Raw genomic sequence first — 12,124 nt, 5'->3', positions numbered from 1 at the left:
ACAGAGAAGGGAAGAAGGAAATGCAGAACAGAGGGAAGACGAAATGGCAGTGTAATTCTCTCGCATGCCTGCTGTGTTTGAATTAGAAAAGTATATATACAGTAAAATGAAAGAATCAAAATCGTTAGAGGCTAACTACAAGAATAAAAGAAACAGTTATTTCTAACTAATCCCTATAATAGAATGGAGAAAGAATAAAACAAATTAAATAAATGAAATAAAAATAAGAATTGTGCAGGTACGGTTATGCGTAGCTGCCTGCACCAGGTTCAGGTTCCTTCATTCTTCAACAGCCCCCCACAAGGTGAGTAGGTGTCTTCTACTCCCATCTTAGATAAGCATGAATAAAAGGCCTGGGAACCTAAACTCTTTGTGAGAATGTCTTCCGCTTGCAACTTGCTTTCCACATGTTTTGCTGAGATACAGCCTTCTTGAATCTTGTCTCTAATCAAATGACAATCTATTTCTATATGCTTTGTCCTCTCATGAAATATGGGATTTGTGGCAATGTGTTTAGCTGATTTGTTATCACAGAACAGGGAAGCTGACCATGAATAAACAATTTGCAGATCGCTGAGTAGATACCTCAGCCAAGTTAATTCACAACTCACATTTGCCATCGCGCGATACTCTGCCTCTGCAGAAGACCTAGAGACCACACTTTGTTTCTTTGATTTCCAAGACACTAAGGATCTCCCAAGGAACACACAATAGCCTATCACAAATCTTCTAGTGTCTGGACAAGCCCCCCAATCTGAATCACTAAAACCTCTAAGATGGATTTCTAAGTTCACTGGATAGAACAAACCCCGTCCTGGTGATCCTTTAATGAACCACAGTACCTTGTGGGCTGCCTGCAGGTGTGGCATCCTTGGATCCTTCATGAATTGGATTAGAATTTGGACTAAGTAAGCTAATTCAGGCCTGGTTATTGTCAGATACAATAATCTACCGATCAATCTTCTATAAAGAGCGGGCTCAGGAAGTAATTCCCCTTCTTCTTTGGACAGTCTCACATTTTGATCCAAGGGAATCCTTGCTAGAGTGGAGCCAATGGTGCCCGAGTCCCTTAGAATGTCCAAAGCGTATTTGCGTTGACATAAGTGAATCCCCCTTGCTATTCTTGCCACTTCAATACCCAGAAAATACTTCAGCTTGCCAAGGTCTTTAATTTTGAATCGATCATCAAGAGACCTCTTCAATTGATCAATTTCATCCATGTTGTTTCCAGCAATGATTATATCATCTACGTATACAAGAATGGCTGTGAAAGAGCCCTCAGCTGCCTTTGTGTACAAGTTGTAATCTGCTTTGGATTGAACATATCCTTGGTGTGTGATGAAATTTGAAAGTTTTGAGTACGATTGACGTGAGGCCTGTTTGAGGCCATACAAACTTTTGTTTAACTTGCATACTTTTCTTCCATTTTCATTGGGATACCCCGGGGGCAATTCCATGTACACCTCCTCCTCCACGTCCCCATGTAAGAAGGCATTATTGATATCTAATTGCTATAAGAACCACCCTCTTACTGCTGCAATTGCTAACAGGGTTCTCACAGTAACCATTTTTGCCACTGGGGAGAAGGTTTCATGGTAATCCAACCCCTCTTGCTGTGTGTACCCTTTAGCAACAAGTCTGGCCTTATATCTTTCTATGCTACCATCAGCAAAAAATTTTATTTTGTAGACCCATTTACAGCCTATTGGTTCCTTGTTAGGAGGTAAATCCATAACAATCCAAGTGTCATTGAGTTCAAGGGCAGCAATTTCAGCCTTCATGGCTTTGACCCAGTTGGATGATGTACTTGCCTCTAGGTAAGTTGTAGGCTCAGTGTGTGATGTTATGGAGGTCACGAAAATCTTGTGAGGTATAGACAATCTATCATAAGATATGGTGGCACTTAGAGGAGAAGGCTTACCTGATGAGATCTAGTCCTTTTGCTTGTCCAAGTTCTGAGATGGGGAAATGAAGGATGACTGCTGACATATGAAATCCTACAAATGACTGGGTGCTCTCCTTGTTTTGGTCGATTTTCTGGGTAAGTGTGTATGGGTGTTGTTACCAACTTCTGTTTCTAGTCTAGAGTTGTTTTGGGAACTGATCTGTTCAATGCTTTGTGAATCAGATAATGCAGCAGGCATTTGTTCAACTTCTGGATTGACATGGGGACTGACAGTGTCTATGGATTGGCTGTGAATGGGCAAAGTAGGAATGGAAATGATAGGGTTTTGAGTGAAGCTTAACTCATTTGGACTTGGTGGTGAATCGGTGTTGCTAAAACCAGCATTAGGATCACTGATTTTATTCGTTTCGAATGGAAAAATTTTTTCATGAAACACGACATTTCGAGAGATGAAGATCTTCTTAGTGTCTAAATCCAAAAGTCTATATCCTTTTACTCCGAAAGGATAACCAATAAAAATAGATTTTCTGGCCCTTGGATCAAATTTTTGTATTCCATTAACTAAAGTGGTAGCAAAAGCCAAGCACCCAAAAACCTTTAGATGGTCATAGCTGGGTTTCTTTTTTAACAAAACCTCAAAAGGACTTTTATGATTTAATAATGGAGATGGAGTTCTATTAATGAGGTATACAGCTGTAAGAATGTAGTGGTTCCAATATCTCAACGAAATGCCACTTCGAAGTTTTAGGGCCCTTGCAACATTTAAAATATGTTGATGTTTTCTTTCAACAGTGGCATTTTGTTAAGGTGTCTCCACACATGTCCTTTGGTGCAAAATTCCATGTTTTAGATAAAACTCTTTCATGTCAAACTCACCTCCATTATCACTTAGAATGATTTTTACTTTTGTTTCAAATTGGGTTTCTATTATCACACAAAAATTTTGTAAATTGGTTCTTGCTTCTGATTTCAATTTCAACATATGAGCCTAGGTACACCTACTGAAATCATCCACAATAGTCAAAAAATACCTACAGCCATCATGACTACTTTCATTACATGGACCCCATATGTCACAATGTATCAGCTCAAAGCATCTTTTAGATTGATGTTGACTAGTTGGAAATGGTAGTTTGTGTTGTTTAGCCAAAGGACAAATGAGACATGGGTTATCATTAGAAGATTTTGATATGTTGGTTTTGGTATCTGTTTCAAAGTAAGAGGAATGGCCTAATCTATAGTGCTAGAGGTCAAAGGGATCACTACTGTTGCTAACAGAAGCTAAGAGGCCAGTTTTGAGGTCATGTTTGGATAGAGCATCAGATAAGACTGAAGGAGAGACTTCCTCTTGTAGCAAATGATAGAGTCCTTGCTTCACTTTACCCATCCCAGTCGTTGTCCAAGTCAGAAGGTCCTGAACATAATAGCAATCAAAAAAGAAAACAAAGCATCAGTTTAGTTCTTGAGTCATTTTCTTTGCTGAGATCAGATTAAAAGAAAAACTAGATACACAAAGAGCATTGTGCAATGTAAGATTCTTGGTGACCTTGGCTATTCCTATATGAGTAACAGGAACAGTCTGACCATTTGGTAAAGCTACAGATGAGGAAATGCTGCTCTAGATGGAATGAAATAAAGATTTGGAGCAGATTATATGGTCTGTTGCTCCAGTGTCTATAATCCAAGGGATTTCTGAGACATTGCTGGATTTGGAAGTAAAAACAGAAGAACATAGAGATATACCAAAAATTTTGTGGTTATTTGTATCTGAGGATGAAGGTGTGAATATGGCATGATTTGCCAAGGGAATGGAAGTTTCATTGCTTGAGATAGGTTTGAGAAGAGCCAAAAGTTGAGCATACTGCTCTGGTGTCAATGACATTTGAGATTTGTCTTTCAAAACCCCTCGCTTAGAACCAACAGCTGCATTCACATTTGACAAATTTGTGACAGATCTGTATTTCTCTTGTCCTTTGTGCGCTGCTGGGTATCTGTGTAATCTGTAGCATTTATCTGCTGTGTGGCCTAGCATTTGGCAATGAGAACATGTGAGTTTGTTCGGATTTGCTTTGAAACATCTCTTTAGAGAGTGCCCTGGTATCTTGCAGAAGGTACAATAATACCTATCCTTCCTCTACATCCCAGCAGATTGTTTGCCAAAATTCCCTTTGCTCACCAAAGCCATAAAGTCACTCCCAAGGTTGTTTGTAGAGATTTCCCTTCGCTTTTCTTCTTGCTGAATAATAGAGTAAACCTCATTTAGGCTGGGAAAGGGCTTGATCAACAGTATCTATGCTTTAATAGTTTTGTATGTATCATTGAGCCCCATCAAGAATTTCATTACACAGTCCCTTTGCTGATTTTGAACGACAATCCTTAACCCTCCACAGGTGCAGTTAGGAATTGATTCATAGTTCAGTAATTCATCAAGCAAGGTTTTGAGTTTAGAGAAGTAAATGCTCACTGAGTCTTGATCTTGTTTGAGGTTTGTGATGCCCTGCTTCACCTCAAAAATTTTGTGAGCATTTTGCTAAGCAAAGCGTTGCTCCAGCTCCAACCAAAGTTGATGCGCAGTTTTTGCATACGTGGTGCTGGATTTGATATCAACCGTCATTGTGTTCTACATCCACGTTATCACGATATCGTTGCACCTCAGCCAATGTTCCATCAGAGGATCATTGGGGTCAGAAGGTTCACAGATGGTACCATCAATGAATCCAAGTTTGTTCTTGATCCGCAAAGCCCTCTTTATGGATCTAGCCCAAGAATGGCAGTTGCTGCAGTCCAAAGTGTGTGTGACAAGCATGGCACCTAAACCATCGCTGCTGCCAATAAAATAGGGATTGGTGGGTTGCGTTGGGTCGTGAGGAACAGCTGCTAGTAAATTGATGTTTGGTGGTGGATTTGGAGGAGTGGTTTGGCTAGTATTGAAGGATTCATCCATCGTACTCTGATACCGTGTAATAATTTGACTCTGCTGCTGGTAGTGGGGCTGAACTGCAATGAATCAGACAGAGAAGGGAAGAAGGAAATGCAGAACAGAGGGAATACGAAATGGCAGTGTAATTCTCTCGCATGCCTGCTGTGTTTGAATTAACAAAGTATATATACAGTAGAATGAAAGAATCAAAATCGTTAGAGGCTAACTACAAGAATAAAAGAAACAGTTATTGCTAACTAATCCCTATAACAGAATGGAGAAAGAATAAAACAAATTAAATAAATGAAATAAAAATAAGAATTGTGCAAGTACGGTTATGCGCAGCTGCCTGCACCAGGTTCAGGTTCCTTCATTCTTCAACAGAGGAGCCCATGGGTGGGCTTGATACACATGGATGAGCACCAACTTGACCCAAAAGCGCCTATTGGGTCTTGGGCCTAATCATGTATATAAGCACCCATCATCCACTCTAATTTTTCAATAACTCATAAGTAGAATTCTCAACTTTTCATATGTTGTACTTCAGGTAAACTGGAGTACCTGGACTAAAGGGGAAACTTCTTTTGCTATCAGCTTGCTCATGCTTCTATGCTTGCTAAAGTTCAGCAAAATGGAACGCCTGTTGTGATTCTTCCCTCATTCCCATCCTCAGTTGAGCCCTATGATGATGATCCATTGGCATGTGGGTGTGACATGTTACCAAGGCAGTAACATGGGGCAAAGGTTTCACATGGTATTGGCCAGAACCGATTACCAATATTGATAAAAATTTAAGCAATTGAGGTTAGTGAGTGTAACGTCGGTAATATTGCTTATATGTGACATCTGTATTGTTGCGTATTCACTCATTTAATTTTTCATTTATCAATCTGTCTCTGATGGATGAAATGGATTTTCTTGTTGAGGAATAAGGATGGAATGGGCGCAATGCAAAGATATATATTACAACTTCAAAGCTGATGGAGTGTGAAGCCTCTACAAGCAAGCACACCTATTTCATGTTTACAGCTGGTTTGTTTGGAGTGGAATTGAGGTATGAACGAAATTATAGTGGAAATGGAAGGAAATGTGTTATTTCATTCTACTGTTTGATCGAAAAATTAAACCAGATCGGAGTGGAATGTTGGTTACATTTTAATGTTTGTTTAATGCAATAAAATTCAAAGAATGGAATCATGTCTATATTATATATCACTAGTTCAAATTATATATAATCGTATCATTGTCAAATATAGAACTCATAGCAGTGATTAACCCTTGTTCTTTCGAGGCATGCTCTTGCATTTGTTTAACATACCCATGTTGCATTTTCCTGCTAAATTTAACTTTGGTCCTAATTCCCAATTGTTGTGTCGGGCACCCCATTTGTGTCAAACACCAATACTACAATTATTACTATTGAATATATAAGAAACTAAAGCAGTGTAAAAACTAATAATAAAACAGTAAAAAGAACAAGATAAGAAATTAACAAGATTCGATATAAAATTACTTACGTCTTTGGGCGCCGACGATTAATCTACTACTTTTTGACAAAGTACAACTTTGAGGTACGTTTTATAAATGGAGAGTTGAACTCTTTATATTGCTTCAACTTCAAGTCTAAAAAACATTTTTCTCCAATGTGGGACAAATAATACAAAAAATTCAAAACAATTTTTTATACCAATGTGAAATAATTCTACCAATGTGGGACAAAAAAAACAACACGTCCCAGTTCCCAAAAGCTGGAATAGGAAATTTGCATACTTTGTCATTTTACTGGTCATTCTGTGGAGCAGTAAGCCGTAAAGCTTGTAGAGAAGATTGTACACAACAGAACCAAACCCACTTATATAAATTTTGTAAAAGGAGAAAAATAAAAACTCATCTGGCAAGATGCATGGAACTGCCAAGTTACACAATTTCTGGTTTCTATGAAGTTACAAAATTTCTGGTTTTTTAGTCAATTGTTATTTCTTTTTTCATTTGCTAATTCAATTAAAATTATAACTGCTAGTGGCTTCAATAAAAACAGTAGAAAGGGTAGTCCGGTGGACAAAGCCCCTGCGTATGCGGGGTCCGGAGAAGGGACGGACCACAATGGATCTATAGTATGCAGCCTTTAAACATATCACAAATATTCATAAACACAATCATAATAAGGTCATTTCCGTAGTCCATGTGGCCATTCATAAATTAGATCCAAATTTAATGGTAGAAATCACAATCCATAAAACCATTAATCTTGGTTCATATTCAGAAAACTATAATTAGAAACCATAATCTGCAAAAGAGAAAAAAAAAAGACAAAAAACCCGTAACTAGTCTAAAAAGAATAGTAAATAAAATATTTTAATTGAAACTAGTTGTCCTTGAAGGAAACAATCAAAAATTCTTTTTAATTCTTCAAGAAGGGTCAATATAAGAATATTAATAAGATATGTCAATTGAAACTAATTGTTCTTGAATGAAATGAATCAAAGATACATTTTAATTCTCTTCTTCAAGAAGGATTAACACCTAATTGTCCTTTCACTCGAGAATGCTAAATAAAATAATAATTTTAAAACAATCTCAACCAATTAAAACATTTTCCTTTGTACAGAGGGAAATCAAGCTTAGAAAGAGAGAAGTTAAGCCCTAGAGACTTACCATTGACGAAGGAAGTTGCAAAGATGCACTTTGCCAAGAGACATTTTTAAGAGGGAAATTTTTATCTTTAGGAAAAATTATTAGGAACGGAATGCATAATTCTAGTGGAGTGCTGTTGGAGTGCCCATTACTTTAACATGGGGAATGCTCTCCCAAGGGAATCAATTCCAACACTATGTTAAGTAGTCAAACAACGAGAAAAAAAAAAAAAAAACAATCAAGGCTGGGATTCTATTTCCATTTTATTCTCAATTCCTTCAAACCAAACATGAAATACAAGTGTATGATTAGGACCATGCAGTTGTAGTTACAACTCTGATGTATGGGCTAAGGCCCTCTAGCTTTTGCTTCTCCCCACCAAGATGCTCCAGGAAGTTACCGTCCAAGCACTTGGAGAGTGCAGAGAACAACAAAAAATGCATGCAAGCTTGAAGGGACATGGAGTAAATGATAGGGAAGAAGAGGAAGGACGAGTTTGATGAGGGACCTCTAAAGCTGTAAAAGAAAAACAGAAAGTTAGGAAGGAGAGTCTTGGGTCCTATAGTCCTTAAGGGAGACTTTGAGAATTATACTCCCTTGAATACAACCGAGGGGAGATTTTGGGGCATACTTGATATTATCTTAGACTCTGCTAGCTAGAGCCCATGTAGCCAGGCATGAATAGTTGATACCCAAAGCAATTTGTTAGTTCCACCATGATGATGGTCACAATATGACTTTGATTTGACAGTCTTGCAGAAGATTTGTGGTGGCACAATGTGTGAAAGAGCATGAATAGAGGAGAAGTAGGTTAATTTGGTTGTGCTTGCTAAAACTACCTAAGAAGGAAAATATTTGATGCCCTAGATATGTACCAAGGAATCAACATTAGGAAGTGGGAAATCATACTTAAGCTTTGTTAATGTCCTCAAAAGTCTATGCACACTTGGATACCATATTTGCAGCTGAATTGAGTGTTAGTTTAGCTTTATGAATCTCACTTGGAGTAGCTTCTCAATTTCTAGTACTATGTACCATTGACCTTCCACTTCGTGATGAAAGGTAAAGGTGCGTTTGGGTTGCTTGACCATTCTACTTCCCAACATCTTAAATCGTAGCCGCATCTCCTCGTACATCTAGGTGAAAACATCTTAACACTCCTTGAAGAGAGCAACAATCTAACATGTTTCTCTTTAGGGAGTCCCCTACTAATGTATATAGGTTTGGAAGAATTAATCCATTTTATATGTTCATTTATTACAGTTCCTCCCTTTGATTGGTCCTCGAGTGACTTGAGAGTTGGATCTAGTTCTTGTACATAAGTAGGTAGTGAGCATTTAAGGGTACTTGTTTCTTGCAAAGAATCACCCCTAACCCCCAAATCTTTCACGAGTTTTACACTTTCTTTTTATTTGAATATGCCGTATGATTTCGTCTTAATATCTTTTTGAGGGTTGGAACTCTGCCCCTCCTCTTTCTTCCTCTTTTTTTTCTTTTTTTTTTTTTTTTTTTTTTTTTTTTTTGTGCTTGTGTTTTTCTATTCCGTTTGTTTATTCCTACCCTAAGGGAGGGGTGCACTATCAAGTTGAGATATGGTAGTTTCCCTTTGCTTTACAAATTTATAAAAAAAATAAAAAATAATAATAAATAAAGGTTGATGTAGCTATGTGGGACTTGGAGCTTTAGGTGCTAAGGTGAAAGTATCCTTCTCATTTATTGCCTTTAAAAGTCTATGTACACTTAGATACCGAATTTGCAATTGAAGTGAGTGTTAGTTTAGCTTTATGAATCTCACTTGGAGTAGCTTCTCAATTTCTAGTACTAATGTAGCATTGACCTTCCACTTTGTGATGAAAAGTAAAGGTGCGTTTGGGTTGTTTGACCATTCTACTTCCTAAACATCTTAAATCCTAACTGCATCTCCTCATACATCTAGGCAAAAACATCTTAATACTCCTTGAAGAGAGTAACGAGTCTAGCACGTTTCTCTCTAGGGAGTCCCCTACTAATGTACATAGGTTTGGAAGAATTAATCCATCTTATATGTTAATTTATTCCAGTTCCTCCCTTTTGATTGATCCTCAAGTAACTTGAGAGTAGGATCAAGTTTTTGTACCTAGGTAGGTTGTGAGCATTTACGGGTACTTGTTTCTTGCAAGGAATCACCCCTAAACCCCAAATCTTTCATGAGTTTTACACTTTCTTCTTATTTGAACATGTGTACGATTTTGTCTTAATATCCTTTTGAGGATTGGAACTCTGCCCCTCCTCTTTCTTCTTCTTCTACTTCATTTTTTTTTTTTTTCTTTTTTTTTTTGTGCTTCTTGTGCTTTTCTATTCCGTTTGTTTATTCCTACCCTAAGGGAGGGATGCACTATCAAGTTGAGATATGGTAGTTTCCCCTTCCATTACAAATTCAAAAAAAAAAAAGGTTGATGCAACTATGTGGGACTTGGGGCTTTAGGTGCTATGGTGAAAGTATCCTTCTCATTTCATTGCCTTTAAAAGTCTATGCACACTTGGATACTGAATTTGCAGTTGAACTGAGTATTAGTTTAGCTTTATGAATCTCACCTGGAGTAACTTCTCAATTTCTAGTACTAATGTACCATCCACTTCGTGATGAAAGGTAAAGGTGTGTTTGGATTGCTTGATCATTCTACTTCCTGAACATCTTAAATCCTAGCCACATCTCCTCATACATCTAGGAAAAAACATCTTAACACTCCTTGAAGAGAGTAACGAGTCTAGCATGTTTCTCTCTAGGGAGTCCCCTACTAATGTACATAGGTTTGGAAGAATTAATCCATCTTATATGTTGATTTATTACTGATTACAACCATTAGATTCCAAAAACAAAACAAAACAAAATTTAAGATACGAAGAGCAATATTGTAATGAGATACGGAAAGCAATCTTTTCTTCTTCTTCTTTTTTCGTCTTTCTCCTCAATTTCTTTTCATTTTTTGCAATGAATGATCTTCAGTTCCTTTCGAGACCTAATGAATTGCTGACTCTTGTTGGTTTGCAGAATTAGCCTTAAAATAGAATCAAATTTTAGGATTAGAATCATATTTTTGCATTTAGTTTGTGAATTAAGGATGAAATTGTATTCAACCTGAAATAAAGATAAACTAATTACAAAGAAAAGCACATGCACAGCACAACCATTATCCCAAAGAAAAAAAAAAACAAAATTTAAGATTTTTGGCCACAAAATATTGTAGGGGATATGACTGTACTATTCTCTTTTTTGGTTGGTTCAAATGGTCTCTAACTAATCCACGAAATGAGGAACCCTCTCTTAGTTATCATCCTCAACAAAAATTTGAATCCCTAATCAATAATAAACATTATTTTCCATGTCTCTAATAGTGGATCAGCTCATGAGGGTTAAAAATCAATCCTTATTACCTCCAACTAAAAACAACACAAATGACCAAAGCAAAAGAAATGGAGACCGTGTATATATATATATATATATATGGAAAAACAAACTCCTTGAACCATAAAATCTAAAATTGATCCTCATTGTTAACTTCGAGAGATAAGTTTGATGATTCCAAAACTTTAAGGGAATGACTCATGAATTTTAATTGTTTCACATTTGCTTAAAGAATTTCTTGTGTGAACAAAATCATTTTTGCACTATCTTTCTCTTACAAATTTATGCACAAGCCAAAAAATTTTTAAAAGTTCATTACTAATTGGCACATGAGTTCACACACTACTTACTAGATATGCAAAATTTGAATTGACTAGAGAAAAGAATTGATTAATACTAAGTCTAATTAGGAGAGGGTTACCTCTATCCTATTCCATGTTAATTAGAATAATGCAAGCTTTTACACGTGCCAAAAAAGGAAATTGCATTTCTGATTAACTACTATACCCCTGTATGATATAGTGGAATATCGAAAATAATAACTAGCATAAATCAGAAGAATTATCTAAGTTTAAATGATGATATATTAAAATAATTATGTTATGAGATTTTGTTCATAAAATAGAATGTGATGAGAATGAATTATAAGAAAAGAAATTTTTATTAAAATTAAAAAACAAATCAGGGCTCAACCGATGCTTGTAAACAAGATTTACATTATTTTAGGTCTTGTTTAATGACTTAAATTTTGCTAATCACTCTTGAACTCATCATTTAACATTCATTCCAAAACCCCTTATAGTGATGATTTCAAGTCTTTCATTAATAATAATAATAATAATAAGTAGTCTAGAGGCTTTTGAAGAATAATTTCCTAGCATCTGATTAAGTTGCTATTTTAGGAATTTTTCACACTTAAATGCATTTCTCTAGCACAATTAAAGAATAAAGATAAGACAAAAACATGTAGAAAAACACAATTTGAAAATGATGTGCAATTAAGGAATAAAATATAAGACCAAAACATATAGATAAATACAATTTGAAAATGATCTGCCAACAATAGAGTGCTAAATTTGTTTTCTTCAACCTCAACCGGAGTTTGACAAGACAATCAACAGCACGGTTGCCCTCATGCAAAGCATATCTGTAATAATGATGCTTGGAACAAAAAAGACATAGCCACGAAGTTATCAAAAGTAGGAGGGGCCGATGAGCTAAAATGAGCTTTTACTTATGCAGCTTTCAGTTTTGAAACTTTATATAACCATGGACAAGC

General features: G+C 36.4%; 1 protein-coding gene across 1 annotated transcript; it reads right to left on the bottom strand.

Annotated features, from left to right (window-relative positions):
* Positions 1 to 269: 269 nt before the first annotated feature.
* LOC131147906 (uncharacterized mitochondrial protein AtMg00810-like) lies at positions 270 to 1,457 on the bottom strand. The gene has a single exon (XM_058097553.1). The coding sequence runs from the start codon at positions 1,455 to 1,457 to the stop codon at positions 270 to 272; it is 1,188 nt and encodes a 395-aa protein (XP_057953536.1).
* Positions 1,458 to 12,124: the final 10,667 nt, after the last annotated feature.

This window comes from Malania oleifera, chromosome 1 (genome assembly GCF_029873635.1).
Source record: "Malania oleifera isolate guangnan ecotype guangnan chromosome 1, ASM2987363v1, whole genome shotgun sequence".
Lineage (NCBI taxonomy): Eukaryota > Viridiplantae > Streptophyta > Magnoliopsida > Santalales > Ximeniaceae > Malania > Malania oleifera.
This window is presented reverse-complemented; position numbering and strand designations above follow the sequence as displayed.

Excerpts from the sequence above, each read along its gene's own strand:
- LOC131147906 (XM_058097553.1), bottom strand. The coding sequence starts at position 1,457 with ATGGAATTGCCCCCGGGGTATCCCAATGAAAATGGAAGAAAAGTATGC.